General features: G+C 41.5%; 1 protein-coding gene across 1 annotated transcript in view; it reads left to right on the top strand.

Annotated features, from left to right (window-relative positions):
- exoc5 (exocyst complex component 5) overlaps positions 1 to 25,220 on the top strand; it is an 87,677-nt gene that overhangs the window by 25,121 nt on the left and 37,336 nt on the right. The window contains exons 4-7 of the mRNA XM_087989878.1: positions 13,923 to 14,117; positions 17,267 to 17,331; positions 17,800 to 17,828; positions 18,855 to 18,964. Of these exons, the coding sequence (XP_087846004.1) occupies positions 13,923 to 14,117; positions 17,267 to 17,331; positions 17,800 to 17,828; positions 18,855 to 18,964 (399 nt within the window). The remainder of the gene's footprint in view (positions 1 to 13,922; positions 14,118 to 17,266; positions 17,332 to 17,799; positions 17,829 to 18,854; positions 18,965 to 25,220) is intronic.

The following is a 25,220-nucleotide window of genomic DNA, read 5'->3' as shown; positions in this document are numbered from 1 at the left end:
CGCGGCCTCCCAGTCGATTAGGTCCTCTATCACGGAGGTCTTGGACGACAGAACATGCGAGAGGCTGGACCAGCCGCTATCTCTGGACGAGCTGACCAAGGCGCTTCAGTCCTTCGAAAAGAATAAAACTCCCGGAAGCGACGGCTTACCGGTCGAGCTCTATTCCGCTCTGTGGGACTTGATTGGTCAGGACCTGCTGGAGGTGTATGTCAGTATGCTTTGGGCAGGTACCATGAGTGAATCCATGAGGAAAGGCATCATCACCCTCATCTACAAGCAGAAGGGGGAGAGGGAGGAACTCAAAAATTGGAGACCAATCTCACTATTGAATGCGGATTACAAAATTCTGTCAAAGGTAATCGCCAACCGGGTCAGGTCTGCTCTGGGGTCGGTGATTCACCCTGACCAAACCTGTGCTGTGCCGGGCAGGAAGATCGCTGAGAGTCTCGTACTCCTCAGGGATACGATCGCCTACGTACAGGACAAGGGGCTGGACACCTGCCTGATCAGCCTGGACCAGGAGAAAGCCTTTGACAGGATATCACACAGGTATATGAGAGATGTTCTCTCCAAAATGGGCGTTGGGGAGGGAATCTGCAATTGGATCAGACTGCTCTTCACCAACATTGTCAGTGCAGTCTCAATCAATGGGTGGGAAACAGACAGCTTCCCAGTCCGATCTGGAATCAGGCAGGGCTGCCCTCTCTCTCCTGCCTTGTTTGTGTGCTGCATTTGCTGAGTCCATCAGGAAGGATGCGAGCCTGAGAGGGGTGACTATTCCTGGCAGCAGGGGCCTGCAGATTAAGACCTCCCTGCACATGGATGACGTCGTCGTTTTCTGCTCTGATCCGCTGTCCGTGCGCAGACTCATGTGCATATGTGACCAGTTTGAACGGGCCTTGGGGGCCAAGGTAAACCGAAGCAAGAGTGAGGCCATGCTCTTCGGGAACTGGGCCGACAATCCTCAATCCCCTTCACCATCAAGACCGACCACCTGAAGGTGCTGGGTATTTGGTTCAGGGGGGCTGGGGTGTGCGCCAAGTCTTGGGAGGAGCGTATCAGCAAAGTGAGGCAGAAATTGGACAGATGGAAGCTACGGTTGCTCTCCATTGCGAGAAAAAACCTGGTCATCAGATGTGAGGCACTGTCATTGCTATTATATGTGGCACAGGTCTGGCCTATTCCCAGAACCTGTGCCGCTGCAGTCACCCGGGCCATTTTCCAGTTTATATGGAGGTCAAAGATGGACTGGGTCCGAAGGGACTCGCTGTACGAAGATCTGGGCAACGGGGGAAAAAATACACCCAATGCCACCCTCACTCTGATGGCCACCTTTGTGTGTGGCTGCATCAAGCTGTGCATGGATCCCCGGTACGCAAACACCAAGTGTCACTACGTAATGAGGTTCTACCTGTCCCCGGTGTTGCGAAGGATGGGCCTGGCCTCGCTGCCGCCGAACGCTCCAAGTAGTTGGACTGTTCCATATCACCTGTCCTTCGTGGAGAAGTTTATGAAGAAAAATACCTTTGACCACAAGTCCATCAGGAAGTGGTCAGCACGTAGTGTCCTTCAGACCCTTCGGGAAAAGGAGAGGGCGGATCCTATCGAGCGGTTCCCTGAGCAGACTGTCAAAGCCATTTGGCAGAACTTTCCAACAAGACATGGCTTGGCTGGTGGTGAGAAGGGCTCTGCCTGTGAGATCCTTTATGCACGCCCGGACTCTCAGCCGCACCGCACACTGCCCTCGAAGCGGCTGCGGGGGGGGGGGGGGGGGGAGGAGACTGTCACACACTTCCTTCTGGAATGTGCCTACGCAGAGGAAGTCTGGAGAGGAATGCAGTGGTGTTTGTCAAGGTTCGTCCCGAGCAGCGCCGTGATGCGGGACTCCGTGCTCTACGGCCTGTTCCCCGGGACGCACACCGAGACGAACATCAACTGTGCCTGGAGGATCATCAACTCGGTGAAGGATGCTCTCTGGGCGGTCTGAAACCTGTTGATCTTCCAGCTGAAGGAGTTGACCCCAACTGAGTGTTGCAGAGTGGCACATTCCAAGGTCCAGGCCTACGTGCTGAGGGACATGCTGAAGCTTGGGGCAGCTGCCGCCAAGGCACGGTGGGGAAAGACCACTGTGTAACATCTGCCTGCTTAAAGAAGAACAGGGGGCCCGTGCAGTCATTTGGGCCCTGCTGACACCTCAGGTAAAAATGTAATCGTACAGATCTGTAAATAGGAATGATTACTCTGTTTTCGATATGCAAACAAATGGAATATTTACATATGTATGGCATGTCCAGTTGTACAGATCAATAAAGTATTTTATGAATCAAGTATATTTTTGATATAAAAAAAAAGGAGATAGTTATATTTTAACTGCCAAGGAAAAGCTATTAAGGTACAGTGCCAGCGATAAGCAGTAATCAGTTAGAAGTGGAAGATAAGTTTATATTTTCATTACTGGGGTTAAACTGAACAATATTAAAATCTAGATGGTAAGTGACGCCCCTCTAACTTATTGTTCAAATAATGTCATTTGACGTGACAGGAAGTTGTTGGGATTGTAACCTCATTTGAGATCAAATAATGTCATCTGCACTATTTTTGATGGTTGAACAAGTCAATTCTACGAAGATGAATTCTGCCACAGGTACCACAGAGAAATTGATCCTTGCCAGTGATATGTGATGATCTCTGACAAATTTTTTGCTGAACTTGCATCTACTTTGAAACTTCTGAATGCACATGTTAAACTGCTGGTGAATTGCTGCTTGTAACTTACATCAACATATTAGGAATTGTCTGGTGAGGACATGCTGTGCCTTTGTCTTGGTTTTCACTCTTTCTAAGCTGAGGAGTTTCCCATCCAATCATGTCTGGAAGTACATTCCTTTTATGTTGGCAGGGAAAATTAAGTTTAGAAGAACAGAGGAAGCTAGAGAAGTGATTGTTGGACCCCTTGCTGAGATATTTGTATCATTGATAGTCATAGGTGAGGTGCCGGAAGACTGGAGGTTGGCAAACGTGGTGCCACTGTTTAAAAAGGGTGGTAAGAACAAGCCAGGGAACTATAGACCGGTGAGCCTGACCTTGGTGGTGGGCAAGTTGTTGGAGGGAATCCTGAGAGGCAGGATGTACATGTATTTGGGAAGGCAAGGACTGGTTAGGGATAGGGTTAGGGATAGTCAACATGACTATGTGTGTGGGAAATCATGTCTCACAAACTTGATTGAGTTTTTTGAGGAAGTAACAAAGAAGATTGATAAGGGCAGAGCAGTAGATGTGATCTATTTGGACTTCAGTAAGGCGTTCGACAAGGTTCCCCATGGGAGACTGATTAGCAAGGTTAGATCTCATGGAATACAGGTAGAACTAGCCATTTGGATATAGAACTGGCTGAAAGGTAGAAGACAGAGGTGGTGGAGGGTTGTTTTTCAGACTGGAGGCCTGTGACCAGTGGAGTGCCACAAGGATCGGTACTAGGTCCTCTACTTTTTGTTATTTACATAAATTATTTGGATGCGAGCATAAGAGGTACATAGTAAGTTTGCAGATGACACCAAAATTGGAGGTATAGTGGACAGCGAAGGAGGTTATCTCAGATCGTAGCAGGATCTTGATCAGATTGGCCAATAGGCTGAGAAGTGGCAGATGGTGTTTAATTCAGATAAATAAGAGGTGCTGCATTTTGGGAAAGCAAATCTTAGCAGGACTTATACACTGAATGGTAAGGTCCTAGGGAGTGTTGCTGAACAAAGAGGCCTTGGAGTGCAGGTTCATAACTCCTTAAGTTGCAGGTAGTTAGGATAGTGAAGAAGGCATTTGGTATGCTTTCCTTTATTGGTCAGAGTATTGAGTACAGGAGTTGGGAGGTCATGTTGCGGCTGTACAGGACATTGGTTAGGCCACCATTGGAATATTGCGGGCAATTCTGGTCTCCTTCCTATCGGAAAGATGTTGTGAAAATTGAAAGGGTTCAGAAAAGATTTACAAGGATGTTGCCAGGGTTGGAGGATTTGAGCTATAGGGAGAGGCTGAACAGGCTGGGGCTGCTTTCTTTGGAGCGTTGGAGGCTGAGAGGTGAATTTATAGAGATTTACAAAATTATGAGGCGCATGGATAGGGTAAATGGGGTTGGGGAGTCCAGAACTAGAGGGCATAGATTTAGGGTGAGAGGGGAAAGATATAAAAGAGACCTAAGGGGCAACTTTTTCAGAGGGTGGTACATGTATGGAACGAGCTGCCGGAGGAAATGGTGGAGTCTGGTACAAATGCAACATTTAAGAGGTATTTGGATGGGTATATGAATACGAAGGGTTTGGAGGAATATGGGCCGGGTGCTGGCAGGTGGGACTAGATTGGATTAGGATATCTGGTCGGCATGGACAGGTTGGACTGAAGGGTCTGTTTCCATGCTGTCCATCTCTATGACTCTTTATGCTTCTAAGAGATCGACAAAAGTAGCCTAGAGTAGTAATTTGGTGTTCTTCACAATCTTGAAGCTGACTTAAAGGTGAGATGTCTATTGTTGATCTGCCTACTCTGAAGCCACATTGTGGTGGTGTGTTCTGGATCACTCAGTGAGTGATTGTGTCAATAATATGGACTTGGTTGCATGCATGTCTTAACCTGGAGCTTTAGATAATGTTGCTGGAGACTAACTATCTTGCCATCATATGGCTGACCAGGAATATCACTCCCTCCTTATTTCCTCAATGTGCTGGAAGGATTTGCGACTAATCGTTTTGTGTGACAGCATTATGAGCCTATCTCTCACCAAATAGATTAATTGTGGAGATAGAAAACATGAAGAGTTAGAGGCGTGGTCTTTGCTTCTCAGTTTTAATGTTGGGATGGTTGTTCTGCATTTGGCCAGACTGCTTGTTTCAGATTTTTCTCTCTGCTACCATTTTGTAAGAAGTATCCGATTCACTTGGGGAAAAAATATCTGATTTATGATTTCAAAATCACAGTTTAAAGGAAATGTCACTGGAAAGGTAATGGTTTTCTTTCTTGTTTTAATTTGAGTTTTGAATGCAGACACCAGGTAGCTTCTGGGTTGGGAGAAGATCTGCACACTTCTTTCTCTCTCTCTCTCACACTGTCTGTTTCCATCTCAAAGTAGCGCAGCCACCTGGGAAACAATCTCAAAATTTTTGAAAAGCAAAGGTCTCTAGGTCAATCTTGTTGCCTACAAGAGCTGCATCAGTACATATCCTTGGAGTGATCGTCTGCAGTCTGAATTTCAATTCCTGCTTGTTCAAACACTTGTTTACATTGTCTGCCATGGCTGTTTGGTTTTGTGCTTTCAAAAGTGCAGCTATTCTTTCAAAGACTGATTTTTTTTTTTGTTTTGAAAGTGTTTTCTCATTTCAGTCCACAGTTTTTAAAAACACAAAAATAAAAAGACCCAGTCCTTAGATTATTATTATATGGATATACCAATTATAATTATAGCTCACTGCAGAATTTTTTTGTTTTAGAATGATGTAAAAGCAAGAGTTTTGTGAAAATGAGCATATTAGTTGAAGTTCAACACGCTTTGCAAGGAGCGTATTGACAGAGTTGTGACATTGGCTTTTATACAGGTGAAAGATCTACAATTTGAGTTTGGTGTTCATAGTTTATTCAGTCTTCATCTTTGTAGCAGGGAGTTTGAACCCATCATGCCTGTGCTGGCACTTTGTTGAGCTATCCAAATTATTTGCCTGTTCTCTCTACCTTTCCCTTTAATGAATTGAATAGTCTCTGCTTCAACTACTCCCTGCTGCAAAGCAACTCATGCTCCAGTAACTCTCTGCTCATAAATTTGTGGTAATCTTTCGTCAATATTTTAATGACATTTTTAATTGATTCCTTCCTACTGACTCATCAACCAGAGGAAATCATCTTTGCCTGAGGACTTTATGAAAAAGTTTTCAGAAAAGCTGCCTTAAACTTCTAAACTTCTTTACACAAGTGGAATTGTTCTTGTATCTTCTCAAGGCAAATTTCTTGAAACCATTCTGGTGAACCTGTACTCTTAATTGTGTGGCCTGTCCTGAGGGAAGGTGATGTCCTTGTAGTTTTATTGCTTGACTATCAATCCAGGAACTCCGCTAAAGTTCTGGGGACCTGGGTTTGAATCCCACCATGGTAGGTAGTGGAATTTGAATTCATTAAGAACATCTGGAATTAAGAATCTACTGATGACCATTAAACCATTGTTTATTGTAGGAAAACTCAATCTGGCTCATTAATGTCCTTCAGGGAAGGAAGCCTGCCATCTTTGTCCGGCCTGGCCTACATGTGACTCCAAACCCACAGCCATGTGGTTGACTCTCAGCTGCCCTCTGAAATGGCCTAGCAAGCCACTCAGTTTTATCAGTCGCTGCAAAGTCTCAACAAAGAAATAAAATCGGATGTATTACCTGGCACCAGAAAAGGCAATAGTAAAAATAGACCTATCAACTATGCGCAGTTTTCCTTACTAACATATAGGGATTAGTGCTAAAATTGGGAGAGCTGTCTCACAGACTAGTCAAGCAAACGCCTGATATACCTTACAAATGATATCCCAAGATTTGTCCTGTCCTGCTGGCAGAACAACCTAGCAGGGTGGCGACACAGTATACTGTTGGGAGGGAGTTGCCCTGGGAATCCTCAACATTGACTCTGGGTCCTATGAAGTCTCATGGCTTTAGATTAAACATAGGCAAGAAAACCTCTTGCTGATTACCACATACCATCCCCCCTCAGCTAATGAACCAGTTTTGCACCATCTTGAACAACACTTAGAGGAAATACTGCGAGTGGCAAGAGTGCAAATATACTCTCGGCGGGGGATTTCACTGTCCACCACCAAGATAGTGTCAGCATCAGTGTTACTTATTGAGTTGGTTGGGTGCTAACTGCAAGACAGGTTGTGTGGGAGGTGGTGAGGGAACCAACAAGAGCAGAAAAACATACTTGACTTCATCATTACCAATCTGCCAGCTGCAGGTGCATCTGTCCTTGACAATATTGGTAAGAGTAACCACCACACAGCCCTTTATGGAGACAAAGTCTTGATTTCACATTGAGAATGCCCTCCAACATGTTGTGTGGCACTATCACTATGCTAAATGGGACAGACTTCGAACAACCAAACAACTCTAAACATCCTGAGACACTGTGGGCCATCAGCAGCAGTGGAATTATGCTCCAGTACAATCTGAAATCTCATGGCCTGGAGTATCCCATACTGAACCATTACCATCAAGCCAGGGGATCAACCATGGTTCAATGGAGAGTGCAGGAGGGTATGCCAGATGCAGCCCCCACATACTAAAAATGAGGTGTCAACCTGGTGCAGCCTCAAAACATGCCAAACATCATAAGCAGCAAGTGATAGATCTAAGCTCTGCAGTCCTACCACATCCAGTCATGAATGGTGGTGGACAGTTGAACAACTCATCGGGATATGAGGCAATGTGAGTATCCTCATTTTCAAAGATGGAACAGCATGCAAAAAGTAAGGCTGAAGCGTTTGCAGCAACATTCACCTAGAGGGGGCAAGTGGATGATCCATTCAGATTCCTCCAGTCATCCCGAGCATTACAGAAACCAGTCGTCTTCAATTTACCTCACTCCACTTGATATCAAGAAACAGTTGAAAGCAGTGATACTGCAAAGGCTATGGGCCCTGACAACATTCCGGCATTTGAAACGCAGCAGAACATGCCACTCACTTAAAATATTTGCATCTGTCTGACAATGTGCAAAATTGCCCCAAGTATGTCCTGTAAACACAAAGCAGGACAAATCTAACCAGGCCAGTCACTGCTCCATCAGTCTACTCTGAGACATCAGTAAAGTGATGGAAGATGCTGTCAAGTAGCACCTGCTTAATAATAACTCAGTTTGTAATGCCCAGTTTGAGTTCTGCCAGGACCATTCAGCTGCTGACCTCATAATAGCCTTATTTCAACGTGGACAAAACAGCTGAATTCCAGAGATGAGCTGAGTGTGTCAGACCTTGACATGAAGGCTGCATTCAACAGGGTGCGGCATCAAGGAGCTCTATCAAAATTGGAATCAATGGGAATCAGGGCAAACTCTCCAATGTTTGTAGTCATACTTGGCACATGGGAAGATGGCATGTGTTGGAGGCCAGTAATCTCTGCTACCAGATATCTTTGCAGGAGTTCTTTAAGGTAGTGTCCTAGGCCCAACTGTCTTTAGTTGCTTCATCAATGACCTTCCCTCCATCCTAAGGTCAGAAGTGGACATATGTGCCAATGATTGTATAAAGTTCAGGACCGTTCACAGCTCTAGAGATACTGGAGCAGTCCATGTTCAAGTGCAGCAAGTTCTGGACAATATCCAGGCTTGGGCTGATAAGTGGCAAGTCACATTCACGCCACACAAACACCAAATAATAACTATTTCCAAGAAGAGGCAATCAAATGGATGACCTTTTGACCTTCAGTGGTAATAATCACTAATTCCCTGACTATCAACATCATTGGGGTTACCATTGACTAGAAACTCAACTGGACTTGCCACATACGAGAGTGTCTACAAGATCATGTCAGTGGCTAGGAATACTGCGGTGAGAAGCTCACTTTGTGACTGCTCAAAACCTGTTCATCATATGCTAGGGGTGTGATAGAATGCCTGGACATGTACAGCTTCAACAACAGTCGAATTTTGACATGATCCAGAACACAGTAGTGTATTTGATTGACATTACATCCACAAGCATCCACTCTCTCCACCACCAACGCTCAGTGGCAGCAGATTGTATTATGTACCAGATGTGCTGCAGAAATTCACCAAAGATCTTCTGATAGAACCTTCCAAACCCATGACTATCTAGAAGGACAAGGGCAGAAGATGTATGGGAGCACCACCACCTGTAAGTTCCCTTCCAAGTGACTCACCATCCTGACTTGGAAATATCACGCTGTTCCTTCACTGTTGCTAGGTGAAATTTTGGAATTTCCTCCCTAAGGGCACAGTGGATAGGTCTACAGCACATGTACTGCAACAGTGCAAGAAGACTGTTTACCACCCCACTGCCACTATCACCACCAGAAGGGCAGCTGGCCAGATGGCAGTGCACATATCCTACTGGGGAATAGAAGTCGCTGTCAAAATTGTACATAAAATGCTAACTGTGACCTTGTACAAATTGTTGCCTTTTAGCTCAATGAGCAAAATACTACTTTTTAATAACGTTTTCTCCGTGGTTTCACATAATTATATATTTGAATTCCTAATTACCTCTGGTATCCAGACGCTTCAATGAATTTCTATTGTGCACAAACTCAAAAGTAATTGTATAAAGGTTATGATCTTTAAAGAATTTTCATTTGAGTTGTTTAAGCACCAATCATGAAAGAATCGATATTGTCGAGAATGGACAGGCCTGCTTTCGAGATTAGGTGCAGCTACAGGATTAAATCTAGTGGTGTACTTGTAATTGTAATTTAGTAACTTATTCAGTTCAATTGACTAAACCAACCAGAATCAGTTAACCAGTAAGCATGTTCTCTAGTGTGAAAAAATATTCATGGAAAGGGCAGACCATACAGAAACCCTAAGCAGATTGAACATTCAATTTTATGGTCTCATTTCCTCACACTTTTGAAAATGTAAACCATAATGCATTACATCATAATCTTTGCCATATCTGAAGAGTTCTGCAATAGAACATAAGTTTAATTTAAAAATAGAAAGCATGGATTTTTGATAGTTCAAACCAAAGATTTCAGATGCCTGCTGTTTAACATGCAATTAATATCAAATGCTTTCTGCATCACATTCAAGATCCTTTTTCTGTACAGATTTCCAGAAGGCTGTTAAATTAGATTGATATTGAGGTTTCCAAAATGCAGGTGACAGTAAAAACAATGTATGTGTCTTGACACTTATTTTTCCTTTTTGTGCACTTGTGCTTTTTTACATTTGGATATACTTTTCATGTGTTTTATAATTGAAATGTGTAATCTTTGGAAGGAAAGACGTGAAACATATTGTTGATAGAATTAGATGAAGAGGTGTGAGAAAAGGCTTGTACAAAGAACAGCATAGGACTCTAACAGGTCCTTCAGCCTACCAAACATGCACTGACACATGAGGTGTTTCCAAACTAAAAAAACCTTTTGCCTCCATGTGGTCCATCTCCCTCTATTCTCTGCCTATTCATGTATCTGTCAAGATGCCTCTTAAACATGGCTATTATAATAATGCCATCATTGTGAAGTTTGGCCAAATGACTTGTGCTGCATCTCCATCTAACTTTGTGCTGAAGCAGATAAGAAATCATATTTATCAGAGTTCTCCAACTATTTCACTACAGTTAACAATGTTAGATATAGGAGCAGGAGTAAGCCATGTGGCTGTCAAGCGTACTCCTCCATTCATTGTAATTGTGACTGATCTGCCTTGCTTCCACTTGTTTGCTCCCCATGTCCTTTGATTCTTAGGGATCAAAAATTTTCTCTTGCCAATTTTTTGTTTTCAGTAGAGAGCGGCATGTAAAGTGCCAGTTTTAGTGAATAGTCCACAACTGAAACATAACCTCACTGATGCTTCCTGGTCTGCTGAGTGTTTCTAATATTTGAATGTTCAGTGTTTTTGTGAGCAGTGATGGAAAACAATACAAGGAGAGAAAAGGGTTGGAAAGTTGAATATTTGTTATCAGGGAAATAATTGGGATTTTCATACACTGAATATGAATTGCAATGCAACTATAGTATCAGAAATTTAAACTGGGAAGCAGGTTGATGTTTATTGAGGAGATAATGGCATTGGAAATTCCTGCTGAGCAATGAAGAGCTGTTCAGTTGTTTACACCGCAGTAAATTTGAAACCAAATTGCCTATCAAGTGAAAAAAAGTTTGATGGTTTCCTATTTACATATTTGCAAAAGTTTAATATTTCAGCTCATTGTAATTATGAAACAGATACATATTTATCATTTAACAAAAAGAATATTAACATATTTTACTTTCTGGTTTGCTGTCTGAGAAATCTCAGTATGATTTTATTTTGGGGGCGAGTCTCCATTGAGCATGATTGAAACCCATGGAATCTTCTGCAAGAACTCTGTACTTAGTGTTTTGTATATCTCTTCTTCACATTAAGTGACAGTTGCCCTGCCTTCCAGCTTTCTCTGCTGAATCATCTGATTCACAGATGGCAGTTGTATTTAATTTCCTGTTCATCAATAACTTTGAAGGTGATAACTCATCCTTATTAATGAGGATTGGTAACTTGGAGCATGATTTCAAACCTTTGATTCCTTTGGTGATGCTTGTATTGTTTATACTCCTTGCTCAGCCGCAGGAAATGACATCACCACAGGAAATGATAGCACCAAACATATAAATAGAAAGCAGGAATCATCAGCAGTGCTTCGTCCGGAGGCTCACTGAAGATGTTACCTGGTATAATGACGAAATGTCTGAAAATGAACCTTCCAGCTCAATGAGCAAACCTATGTCCAGACCCTCAATCTGAGCTACAAATCTTCCCAAAACTTGCTAGTAATGAAGATCTTCCCTTTGAATTCATGTAAAACGTTTCTTAGGTCCTTCTGTACCTTGAATGAAAAATGTTTCTTTTTTTCCTCTTGGCTGTTAGCAGCACATGGAATCCAATTATCAGTTACTTCCTGTATATAGTGAGTGATGTCTGGCTGCCAGACTGGCTGTTGTATCCTCATGTGACACTTTGTGATTCCCTAATGTGATGACAATGTTTTTGAAGAATTTCAAGTCAAAGAACCCTGGGTGTTACTAATGTTTTGTTAAAGACTAGCAAATCATTAATTGCAGATGTCTGAGTTGTTCAAAGTAATGACTTAGTATTGGATTGTTAGTTTCGCAGCCGAGCCATCTGTCCAAACAGTGTTTTTCTTCTTGTTTTTTTAAATTAATTTATGGGATATAGATATTGCTGGCTGCACTAGCACTTATTGCCCTTTAGAAGGTGATGAGCTGCAGCATTGAACTGCTGTAGTCATGTGCTGTAGGCAGAGCCACATTTCTGAAACTCCCTTCCCAGCAGCATTTTGACATAACACTGAAGGAGCTGTGATATATTTCCAATTCAGGACGGTGAGCGTTGTGTATCTGTTTCAATTTTCTTTCAGTGGCTAGTAAGTGTTTAGTTATTTCTCAATGAAGTCTATATCATCATATTGTGTTCCACTCAATGGTAACCTTGAAAGTGATTCTGCTGTTGTTTTGATACTTTTCACATGCACATCTTGTAGTTAAGCATTCATCTGAACTACTGATTTCGGGGCTGCATCTTGGCAATTGCTTTTGACTCAGTGACCAAGTTTCTAGTCAGTTTCAATGTTGAACTGTGAGCCCACCCCATTACCTGAAACATTCATGCCCGTGGTACTGCTAAACCTTCTTTCTCGATTGTAACCTAACCCTGTTCTGCCTGTTAGAAATTTTGAGCATAGTAAACTGATTCGCATTTTACTCCTTTCATTACTTGAAATACTATTGCTCTCAATCTTGTTGAAGATGTATAGTCACTAGGCATGGATCGCAATGTGCTAAGGTTTCTAAAAAGATTGCTTTTGTCAAAAGGTTTGATTTTGTCAAAAGCTATTTTTCTTGACATTCCAGCAACATTTGTTGAAAAAAACTATCTCAGTTTCTGTAATCTCTGCCAAATTTGGGCAAAACCTTTGCACTTCAGTTCATGTCCTAAGGAATCTTTGAAGTTCTGTGATTTTACTAAGTTTCTCCTCTTTAGTAGATCGAGTAATTTCAGTAGCTTAAACAACATACCAAAGAAATGTTATCTTCAGTTTTATAAACTTGCATTTCTCATTGTGTTAGCTTGCATTTTGTGTAGGTAAAGTTCAGAAGGTTTAGAGGAGGTGTGATTGAATGAATCACTTTAAAGTGTTATTGCATGAAAAAGGAATCCAACCACTTTTCTCACATTTCACAAACCACCAGTTAAATAGATGATTTACTGATCTACTTTTGGTGATGATGATGCAGGTAAGGGGGAATCTCAATTCTCTTTAAGTAACAGGGCAGGGTCATGAAACTCACCTGATCAGAAAAATTAGAACTTGATTATGCCTCCCATATGTACTGCTCATAATGTATCACTCTGTGAAAAATAACCACATCTAGGTTAAGCGTTGAAATACCAGTGGCTAGTTCACAGTTCAACATTGAAACTGACTAGAAACTTGGTCACTGAGTCAAAAGCAATTGCCAAGATGCAGCCCCGAAATCAGTAGTTCAGATGAATGCTTAACTACAAGATGTGCATGTGAAAAGTATCAAAACAACAGCAGAATCACTTTCAAGGTTACCATTGAGTGGAACACAATATGATGATATAGACTTCATTGAGAAATAACTAAACACTTACTAGCCACTGAAAGATTCATAGCTTGGGTGAGTGTGTGACCAACTGAACCAAAATCAGGCTTAGCAACTACTGAGGATTGTTTCAGTGGAAGTATGGGATGGGATAGAGTGTGAGATACTACAGATAGAGTGGATGGTGCAAATTGTGAAGCATGCAGCATTAGAGATAAGTGGTGTGTTGTGCTATGTTGGGATTTGCAGGCATATATGAGCAATTTGAAATTATGTTTGAGCTCAACCGTTGGGCATCAGTATGGTGGTAAAAATTAGAATGGAGACTGATTTTTATCCTTTTGAAGCTTTGACCAATTGAGCACCAACTAAACTCTAGTAAAGTCTGCAGCCCAAAACCACAAGTCAGAGGATAATATGCTTCCTGGATTTACTTTTAGAAAGATGAAAAACTGAGTAAAGTTAGTGTGCTATTTAATTCTTCAGGACCACTGTATCCTAAATATTAATTATTAGTGTCTTTCAAAATGAAATAGTTGGATAATGCCCTAATGCATGAGTAACCCTAATTTTGATGCTTCATTTTCATGCCCATAGATTGCTTTCCAGCATTTCCAAGAGTTGGATGAACATATCAGCTATGTAGCAACAAAAGTTTGTCACCTTGGAGACCAATTGGAAGGCGTAAATACACCAAGGCAACGGGCTGTAGAGGCACAGAAACTGATGAAATACTTTAATGAGTTTCTGGATGGAGAACTGAAGTCAGATGTTTTCACAAATCCAGAAAAGGTAAGCGCTGTCAGCAGGATAAAAATGGTTCAAAGCAGTAAGCAGTGTTTCTATCTAATTACAAACTGCTACTATGACTTCCCCGGTAAGACTTCAAACCACAGAGCCTCAACTTTTCAAAGAGTCTAACCGTTTCATTATTCAGAAATGTGAATTAAAAATGGTAACCTGCAGAGTGCTGATAAAGCATTTGTTAGTGTTTTTTTTTTAATTTTATTTTCCAATTTTACTAATTAGGCTAAGACCTTTGGCTCATGGCTTATTCATATTCACATGGATAAAGAAGCAAGGTTCCCCCCATTGTTTCATTATTCTTTAATTGAATTCTATTGTGTGGCTAAAGAATTTTAATAAAAATGTATCAGCTGCATAAGTGAGGAATAAATTGGCTCCAAGAAAAGTTTTTTTTTAAATTTTAGAAGGCAAAATCTAGAATTCAGTTCAATAGTTGAATTTTAAAGCTCTTTAGTCAGTTACAGCTGCTAGCAGTAAAGTAATTCTATGTATGTCTGGACATATAAATACTGTGGTTAAATTAGTATGATTGGAAAAACACCTAACATGTCCATTCCCTTGTTGCTATTAGCATAAAGTTTAAGAATGCATATCTTGGAGTTTGAAGTATGCCTCCTCATTCACTGTAATCCCTCCAATGGCTGTTAAAATAAACCATACAACTTATTTTAACAATTGACATCGCTAACTGAAATGACAAGAACCATTCTCTGGCATTCATTAAGGAAGCACTTGGCAGTAGAATGGAAGTAATTGCTAGAAGATTAATAGTTAGAAATCACTAAAGCACTGATTCTGCTTCATAACAAAGAAGAACATGCCATTTTAAAAAAATCAGGAGAAATGGCAAGCAGAGTTGTACCTAAATACCATTTGCCCGACAGCATAAAGTTCAACTCAATGCACACTGTTTAAGATCTGCCCCCTCCCTGCCACAGTAATCCATGCATTCGTTCCTCATTCCACTCTCAAAATTCAGTTGTTCACTTTCCAATTTCTTCAAATGTGAAAGCTCCATCCCTGCCTGAAACAGCTGAAGCTCAATAAGAGTAGACCATTCCTGCCTATACCCACAATACAGGGAAAAATTTCCCCATTTCCGAACTAAGATGGAGTAAAACCCTTGTCACTACAGATCTAAGAGTGCTAACCATTTCTCCCCCACCTATAAATATTAAAGAGCGGAAATAATTGTCCATCCTCTTTCAATGAAAAATGTTCACCCACACATTTGAGCTGCATCCACTTTCTTCTCATTGTCTTCTCCATTCTCTGACTCTTGCTCCCATAAACACTCACCTTCCCAATGTCCAGGCATTTTGCTACTGCTATTTGATAGGGCTGTTAAGGCATACGGTGTGTTAGCTTTTATTATGAGAGGGATCAAGTTTCGGAAGCATGAGGTCATGCTGCAGCTGTACAAAACTCTGATGTGGCTGTACTTGGAGTATTATGTGCAGTTCTGGTCACCACATTATGGGAAGGATTTGGAAGCTTTGGAAAGGGTTCAGAGGAGAATTACTAGGATGTTGCATGGTATGGAGGGAAAGTCTTATGAGGAAAGGCCGAGGGACTTGAGGCTTTTTTGTTAGAGGAGAAGGTTGAGAGGTGACATAATTGAGACATATAAGGTAATCAGAGGGTTAGATTGGGTGGATAGTGAGAGCCTTTTTCCCAGGATGGTGATCAATAGCACGTGAGGGCGTAGCTTTAAATTGAGGGATGATATATATAGGACAGATGTCAGAGGTAGTTTCTTAACTCAGAGCAGTCAGGGTGTGGAACACATTGCCTGCGCCAGTTGTAGAAATCCAGCATTCCTTCCATTGACAAGGAAATAGGCTCTGATCTAATACCACGTGACCCTTTTTCTCCTTTTCCTCCAAACATTTCCACACTCCACTACTTTCGATTTTCCTGCTATTCCCCTCACCACTAAAGGAAAGGACTATGATCCAATGTCCCACTTCTGCCATTCTTGGTTTGCATCATTTTGTGACTCTTGTCTGTCTTCTATCCCAACCTCATACCATTTTCCTTAACCTCATGCTCCTCCTGCCCCTGCAGTATGATGATCAAGTTAACTACCTACCTTCTACCTACCTACCTTGAGCTGAATACTGCACTTGTCTTTTCTCTCAGTACAATGCCATGGGTGATTAATTAGTATCTGAGTACAATTCTAGTATTGTTTCGTGGTAATATGAACTAGAATAAAAATGTGGTACATTTTTCACAGATCTTAGCACCCTGCAGTCTCAACTGCAGCAAATAATAGTGTGAATAAAGTGTAATGAGATTATATAGTTGTTGCAACTTTAAATAGTTCTATCTTTCCATAAAACTTGCTCTAACATAGTCCTATTAGGAGTTCTGCACTCGTCGTATTATAGAATGAAAGACTTGCATTTCTATTGTGCCTTTCTCATGATTTTCATTAGCCAAAAAAGTACTCGGGGAAAGTGTAGTCAGTGCTATAATATGGTGATTAATTTATTCCCCTGTCAACATCACTAACTGGATTATATTTTGCTTAATCCTTCTCTGCAATATTTATTGTTTTCATTTATTCAAAGTTTATGATTACAAGGAAGCTGATTTATAAAAATGTGTAGTGTTTTGAAGGAAGCTAATTGCAACCAGTATTGCACATTACTCTTAATTCTCACATTGAAAAATCAGTACTTTGTGGCAAAATTACAAGTTAAAATGCTGATGTGCTTTTTTTCCTGTTCAAAAATTAAGAGTAATAATATAGCATCACTGGCCAACTCAGTGCCTTTAAGTAGCCAGCAAGATTTCTATAAATCATTGTATATTGATGATGCTCAATTTGTGAATGATATGCTGGCCAGTTAGGTTGGTAAAACAAGAGCATGAATAACTAGCATAGTCTTTGTGCCGTTTATTTGTTTGTTTTTAGTTTCCAAGCTTTCGTTTTATTTTTAATGTCTCAATTATACTTCAGTTTGACCAATCAAAAATTATATTCTTAGCTAACTTTGGAAGTGCAAACTAGCAAATCATTAAATTCGACATGCTAGTTTAATAATTTAATCTTTTTCTTCTCTCTCTCCTTCAAAAAATCAAAAGTATTTTTAGCTTCATGGTTGAATATCACATTTTTCCTTCAGATTAAAGAAGCAGCTGATATCATTCAGAAGTTGCACCTTATTGCTCAAGAACTGCCCTTTGACAGGTGAGCCAATAATTCATGGTAGAAGCTTGTTTGAAAACTTGAAAGTGGTAGTTTGAAATTTATAAGTGATTTACTTATGAAAATATTTTGACCCTAATTGAAGAGGATTTAAGAAGTAAGCCATGTTAACAAAGTAACCATACACCACAATGAAGTGCTCTTTTTTTCTTTCCCGTTTTAAATAAAATGCTTCTGGGTTCAGTGCAATGATACATTGAAAATCAAATGCTTCACTAGTGAGATCATGACTTTGTTTTAAATGTGTGAATTAAAGATAAGGAGATCATTTATGGATCCAAATTTTAATTTTTGAGTATGTAGATCTTATTGTCATTTATAGATTATATATGCATGTATCATAAATAGCTCTTCAGTGTTCTGCACACATCCAGATATTGAATAAAGAGTAAAGGATATGACTCGCGCTTTTGCGATGTATCTTAAATTAATGTTTTTTTTTACCCCTAGGTTTGCAGAAGTGAAGTCAAAAATTGCAAGTGAGTTATTTTGACTCTTTTTGTTGCTATTACAGAAAACCTCAATTGGCATGTTCTAAAATATGGTTCAGTCACCATTGTTCTGCCAGCATGACTTAAGAAATGGTGAAATACAGTAATAGATTGATGACAAATTGGGGAGATGTCCAACCATTTTAAAACAAATTGGTTTGCAAATAATAGATTGATGACAAATTGGGGAGATGTCCAACTGTTTTAAAACAAATTGGTTTGCAAATCTCTGTGGTAAAAACAATGACTGCAGAGGCTGGAAACCAGATTCTGGATTAGTGGTGCTGGAAGAGCACAGCAGTTCAGGCAGCATCCGAGGAGCAGTAAAATCGACGTTTCGGGCAAAAGCCCTTCATCAGGAATAAAGGCAGAGAGCCTGAAGCGTGGAGAGGTAAGCTGGTGGGGGTGGGGGAGAAAGTAGCATAGAGTATAATAGGGGAGTGGGGGAGGGATGAAGGTGATAGGTCAGGGGTGGGGGGGGAGGGTGGAGTGGCTAGGTGGAAAAGAAGATAGGCAGGTAGGACAAGTCATGGGGACAATGCTGAGCTGGAATTTTGGAACTAGGGTGAGGTGGGGGAAGGGGAAATGAGGAAACTGTTGAAGTCCACATTGATGCCCTGGGGTTGAAGTGTTCCGAGGTGGAAGATGAGGCGTTCTTCCTCCAGGCGTCTGGTGGTGAGGGAGCGGCGGTGAAGGAGGCCCAGAACCTCCATGTCCTCGGTAGAGTGGGAGTGGGAGTTGAAATGTTGGGCCACGGGGCGGTGTGGTTGATTGGTGCGGGTATCCCAGAGATGTTCGCTAAAGCGCACCGCTAGGAGGCGTCCAGTCTCCCCAATGTAGAGGAGACCACATCGGGAGCAACGGGTACAATATCAAGTTACGATTGATGGAACTTGCATGTTTTGGCCAGTTTTTATCTGTCTAAAATCTGAATTTGCTATCCCTTTTAATGATTTTATAATTATTAGATCTTGAGTACCAAGTAAAGTAAAATGTGGTTTGTGATCTCTGTAGGTAAATATCATGACTTGGAATGCCAGTTGATTCAGGAATTTACAAATGCACAGAGAAGAGGTGAAATTTCCAGGATGCGTGAGGTTGCAGCAGTTTTACTTCATTTTAAGGTATTCATTTTATCCGTGTCCATGTGGAGCAGAAAGTTGAAACTGAAAAATTTATGCAGTGTTGGAATTCAACAGATACTTTTTACTTTTTCAACATGTCTACTTTATATTTGTTGAAATATCTTAAGTGAAATAAGCAGCATTTGTGTCGGTAATTAGCATCCATCCGGCTTTGCATATTACACATCTGTGACGTGTCGGTGTCTCATTCTCTTTTTCTCTCTCCTCCTCTCTCTTTCCTTCATTTCATTGCTTGGAATCTCGTCAACTGTGACTGCTCAAATTGCATCAGTTTATTCTTTAATGCAGCTTGGAGTGTCACAACTGGCAAAAGTAATGACCTCAAGCATAAATGTTTGAGACCGAATTAAACTTGGTAAAAGCATTAAAAGACGCTCATGGGTAAAGTTAATTGAGATGATTTGATGTGTGTAACTTTTTTTTCTCTTTATACTTGGAACTTGGAGAAGCAAAAAAATTCAATGGGAAAAAGTAATTAGGAAATCTTTGAGTGCCTTGTAACTAAGTTAGCTATTTCATTTTGTTGCCTCCTTTTGCCTTTTTGCTGCAATTCTGTATTCCACTGAGTTCACATCCAGAATCCTCAACTGCTCCTCATATGATAAACCCTTCATTGCTGTGATCATTCTGTAAACTTTCTATGTAACACTTCCAAAGCCAGCACATCCATCCTTCAATATGGGGCACAAAACTGCTCACTGTATTCCAAATGTGGTCTGTCCAGAGCCTCACTAGTATATCTGTGCTCTGTGGAAATCAGTGCAAACATTGTTTGCCTTTCTTACTGCCAACTGAACCTGCACGTTAATCTTAAGACAATCCTGAACTTGAACTACCAAGTCACTTTGTGCTTCAGATTTCTGAAGTGTCTCCCTGTTTAATCTACGCCTTTATTTTTCCCATTAAAGTGCTGAATCTTTCACGTAATCCCATCTGCCACTTCTTTGCCCATGTTTTCAGCCTTCTGCAGCCTCCCACTTCCTGACTCTACCTGTCTGTCCAGCAGTCTTTGTGTCATCAGCAAACTTAGCCACAATGCCCTCCATTCCTTTGTCCAGTGGGTTAATATATAATGTGAATAGTTGTGTTCCCAACACTGAACAATCCAAAACTCCACCAGTGACCAGTTGTCATCCCGAAGAGGACATCTTTATTCCCATTCTGCCAGTCAGGAAATTCTCTTTCCATGCCAGTACCTTGCCCCTAATGGAATGGGTTCTTATCTTCTGTATGGCACCTTGTTGAAAGTCCTTTGGCAATCCAAATAGATCGTTTGTCTAACTTGTTACCTCCTTCAAAGAATCTTAATAGATTGATGAAGCTGCGCTGACCTAACCCTATTTTACCAAGCATTTAGAGCCATAGAGTCACAGATGTACGGCACGGAAACAGATTCTTCTGTCCAACTCGTCCATGCCGACCTGATATCCCAACCCAATCTAGTCCCACCTGCCAGCACCTGGCCCTTGTCCCTCCAAATCCTTCCTATTCATATACCAATCTAGATGCCTTTTAAATGTTGCAATTGTACTAGCCTCCACCACTTCCTCTGGCAGCTCATTACATATACGTACCACCCTCTGTGAAAAAACTGCCCCTTAGGTCTCTCTTGTATCTTTCCCCCCTCATGCTAAACCTACGCCCTCTCATTCTGGACTCCCCTCAGAATTTTGTAAGCCTCTATAAGGTCACCCCTCAGTCTCCCAGCACTCCAGGGAAAACAGCCCTAACCTATTCAACCTCTCCCTATAGCTCAAATCCACCAATCCTGGCAACATCCTTGTAAATCTTTTCTGAACCCTTTCAAGTTTCACAACATCTTTCCGATAGGAAGGAGACCAGCATTGCACACAATATTCCAACAGTGGCCTAACCAATGTCCTGTACACCTGCAACATGACCTCCTAACTCCTGTACTCAATACTCTGACCAATAAAGGAAAGCATGCCAAATGCTTTCTTCACTATCCTATCTACCTGCAACTCTACTTTCAAGGAGCTATGAACCTGCACTCCAAGGTCTCTTTGTGCAGCAACACTCCCTAGGATCTTACTGTTAAGTGTATAAGTCCTACTAAGATTTGCTTTCCCAAAATGCTGCACCTCGCATTTATCTAAATTAAACTCCATCTGCCAGTTCCAACTCATTGGCCCATCTGATCAAGATCCTGTTGTAATCTGAGGTAACCTCCTTCGCTGTCCACTACACCCCCAATTTTGGTGTCATTTGCAAACTTACTAACTACTACTTATCCTCACATCCAAATCATTTATATAACTGATGAAACATAGTGGACCCAGCACCGATCCTTGTGGCACTCCACTGGTCACAGGCCTCCAGTCTGGAAAACAACCCTTCTCCACCACCACCCTCTGTCTACTACCTTTGAGCCAGTTCTGTATCCAAATGACTAGTTCTCCCTGCATTCCGTGAGATCTAACCTTGCTAACCAGTCTCCCACGGGGAATCTTGTCGAATGCCTCACTGAAGTCCATATAGATCACATCTACTGCTCTGCCCTCATCAATTCTCTTTGTTACTTCCTCAAAAAAACTCAATGAAGTTTGTGGGACATGATTTCCCTTGCACAAAGCCATGTTGACTATCCATAATCAGTCCTTGCCTTTCCAAATAAATGTGCATCCTATCCGTCAGGATTCCCTCCAACAACTTGCCCACCACTGACGTCAGGCTCACTGGTCGATAGTTCCCTGGCTTGTCCTTGCCACCTTATACAGTGGCACCATGTTAGCCAACCTCCAATCTTTCCACACCTCACCTGTGAGTATCGATGATACAAATACTTCAACAAGAGGCGCAGCAATCACTTCCCTAGCTTCCCACAGTTTTAGGGTACACCTGTTCAGGTCCTGGGGGTTTATCCACTTTTTTGCGTTTCAAGACTTCCAGCACTTCCTCCTCTGTAATATGGACATTTTTCAAGATCTATTTCCCTGCAGTTTATATCTTCCATCCTTTTCCACAGTAAGTACTGATGCAAAATACTCGTTTAGTATCTCCCCCCATCTGCAGCTCCATGCAAAGGCAGCCTTGTTGCCTTATTCTCTCCCTACTTACCCTTTCATCCTTAATGTATTTCTAAAAGCACTTTGGATTCTCCTTAACTCTATTTGCCAAAGCTATCTCATGTCCCCTTTTTGCCCTCCTGATTTCTGTCAACTATACTCCTACTGCCTTATACTCTTCTAAGCATTCACTTGATCTATTCTGTCAATACCTGACATAGGCTTCCTTTTTCTTTTAACCAGACCCTCAATTTCTTTAGTCATCCAGTATTCCCTATACCTACCAGCCTTTCCTTTTACCCTAATTGGAATATAATGTCTCTGGACTCTCGTTATCTAATTTCTGAAGGTTTCCCATTTTCCAGCCGTCCCTTTATCTGCGAACATCTGCCCTGAATCAGCTTTTGAAAGTTCTTGCCTAATACTCTCAAAATTGGCCTTTCTCCAATTTAGAACTTCAGCTTTTAGATCTGGTCTATCCTTTTCCATCAGTATTTTAAAACTAAGAGAATTATGATCGCTGGTCCCAAAGTGCTCCCCCACTGACACCTCAGTCACCTGCCCTGCTTATTTCCCAAGAGTAGGTCAAGTTTTGCATCTTCTCTAGTCGGTACATCCTCATACTGAATCAGAAAATTTTCTTGAATGCATTTAACAAATTCCTCTCCATCTAAACCCTTAACATTATGGCAGTTCCAGTCTATGTTTGGAAAGTTAAAATCCCCTACCATAACTACCTTATTATTCTTACAGGTAACTGAGATCTCCTTACAAATTTGTTTGACTATTCCGGGGTCTAAAGTACAATCCCAATAAGGTGATCATCCCTTTCTTATTTCTCAGTTCAACCCAAATAGCTTCCCTGGATGTATTTCTGGGAATATCCTCCCTCAGTACAGCTGTACTGCTATCCCTTATCATAAATGCCACTCCCCTTCCTCTCTTGCCTCCCTTTCTGTCCTTCCTGTAGCATTTCTATTGTAGAACATTAAGCTGCCAGTCTTGTCTATCCCTGAGCCACGTTTCTGTAATTGCTATGATATCCCAGTCCCATGTTCCTAACCATGCCCTGAGTTCATCTGTCTTCCCGGTTGGGCCCCTTGCATTGAAATAAATGCAGTTCAATTTATCTGTCCTACCTTATTCTCTGATTTGTTCCTGCCTGCCCTGACTGTTTGACTTGCTCGTGTTCTCAATTGTCTCAGATTGATCTATTTCTTCACTATTGCCTGGGTCCCACCCCCACCTTACTAGTTTAAATCCTCCCGAGCAGCTCTAGCAAATCTCCCTGCCAGTATATTAGTCCCCTTCCGATTTAGGTGCAATCCGTCCTTCTTGTACAGCTCACTTCTACCCCAAAAGAGCTTCCAATGATCCAAAAATGTGAACCCTTCACCCATACACCAGCTCCTCAACCATGCATTCATCTGCTCTATCCTCCTATTCCTGCCCTCACTGGCTCATAACACCGGGAGTAATCCAGATATTACTACTCTCGAGGACCTTTTTAAATTCCTCCCTAACTCTCTGTACTCTCCCTTCAGAATCTCAACCTTTTCCCTTCTTATGTCGTTGGCTCCAATGTGTACAATGATGTCCTGCTGGCCCCTCTTCACCCTTTAGGTCATTCTGCACTCTCTCTGAGATATCCTTGATTGTGGCACCAGGGAAACAACACACCTTTGAGTTTTTGCTGCTAGCCACAGAAATATCTGTCTGTACCTTGGACCACAGAGTCCCCTAACACAGTCGATCTCTTGGAACCCGACATATCCCTTGTTGCATTAGAGCCAGTCTCAATACCAGAAACTTGGCTGTTCGTGCTACGTTCCCCTGAGAATCCATCACCCCCTATATTTTCCAAAACAGCATACTTGTTTGAAATGGGGATAGCCACAGAAGACTCCTGTACCACCTGCCTACCTTTCTTACCTTTCCTGGAGTTAACCCATCTATGTGACTATATCTGTGACTTTACCTCCTCCTTATAACTGGCATCCACCATGTCCCCTTGCTGTTGTAAATTCCTCATTGTCTCTAACTGTCTCTCCAACCAATCCATTCGATCTGAGAATTTGCAACCAACGGTATTTATTGCAGATATAATCCTCAGTAACACTTAAACTCCCTAAGCTCCCACATCCTACCAGAAGAGCATATCACTCTACTGAAGGCCATTTTTGCTTCTTTCAATCTACAGACCCAGAAAATAGCACTGTCTTATTCCTCTACAAAACACTACGCCAGGTTAAATTAATTATTATGGCTGATATTTTTAAGTTTAATCAAGAGACATATCTCAATATAGCTTACAATCAAGAAAGAACTCACTCTACTCACTACTGCAGACTTACTGCAAGGCCACGCTTAAAATATTCACTTGTCTGTTTCTGTGCTGTGACCTCTCCCAAATAGGTTCCTCCAAGATTAGTTGTAAAATTTCCCAGGTGCACTCCGATGTCCAGTGATACATGAATTCAAACAGCAAAGGCAGTAACTGTGCAGGTTCGCTGTTGTTATAAGTACTCTGCAATCTCACCCTTAGTCATGGACTCTACAATTTTAGCAGTCACCAAGATCAGATTAACCGGCCTGTAGTTTCCTATTTTCTGCCTCCCTCTCCTTAAACTGGGGTGTTACATTAACCATTTTCCAGGCCCCTTGGAACTCCACTGACTCAGTGATTCCTGAAACAACATCAACAATACCTTGACAATCTCCTTCAAAAATCTGGCGTGTCGTCCACCTTCAAGCCTTTGAACTTCCCAGCCCCTTGTCCTTAGTGATAACCACTACTCTCACCTCTGCCCTCTAACTCTCTTGAAGTTCTGGTATGTTGCTGGTGTCTTCAACTGTGGAAAAACTGATGCAAAATCCCTCTTTGTTTCTGATGCCATTCCTTTGTCCCCATTAATACTTATCCAGCCTTATTTTCCAGCAGTCCAATGCCTACTTTTGCCTCTCTTAGTTTTCTGACAAAACTCTTACTATCTTCTATTATTTTACTAGCTAGCTTACCTCATATTTCATCTTCTACCCCTTATTGTTTTTTTAGTTATCCTGTGCTGGTTTTTAAAGACTTGCCATTAATGTTCACCATATTGTATGCCTTTTCTTTTGCTTTTATGTTGTCCCTGACTACTTTTGTCAGCCATCGTTGCCTCATCCTCCCTTTAACTATGTTTCTTTTTCTATAAATATCTGTTCTT

Source organism: Chiloscyllium plagiosum, unplaced genomic scaffold (assembly GCF_037043375.1).
Source record: "Chiloscyllium plagiosum isolate Xiang-an unplaced genomic scaffold, Cpla_swu_hap1 HiC_scaffold_8, whole genome shotgun sequence".
Classification (NCBI taxonomy): Eukaryota; Metazoa; Chordata; class Chondrichthyes; order Orectolobiformes; family Hemiscylliidae; genus Chiloscyllium; species Chiloscyllium plagiosum.
Note: the sequence above shows the minus strand (reverse complement) of the source record. Positions and strands in the feature narration are given on the sequence as shown.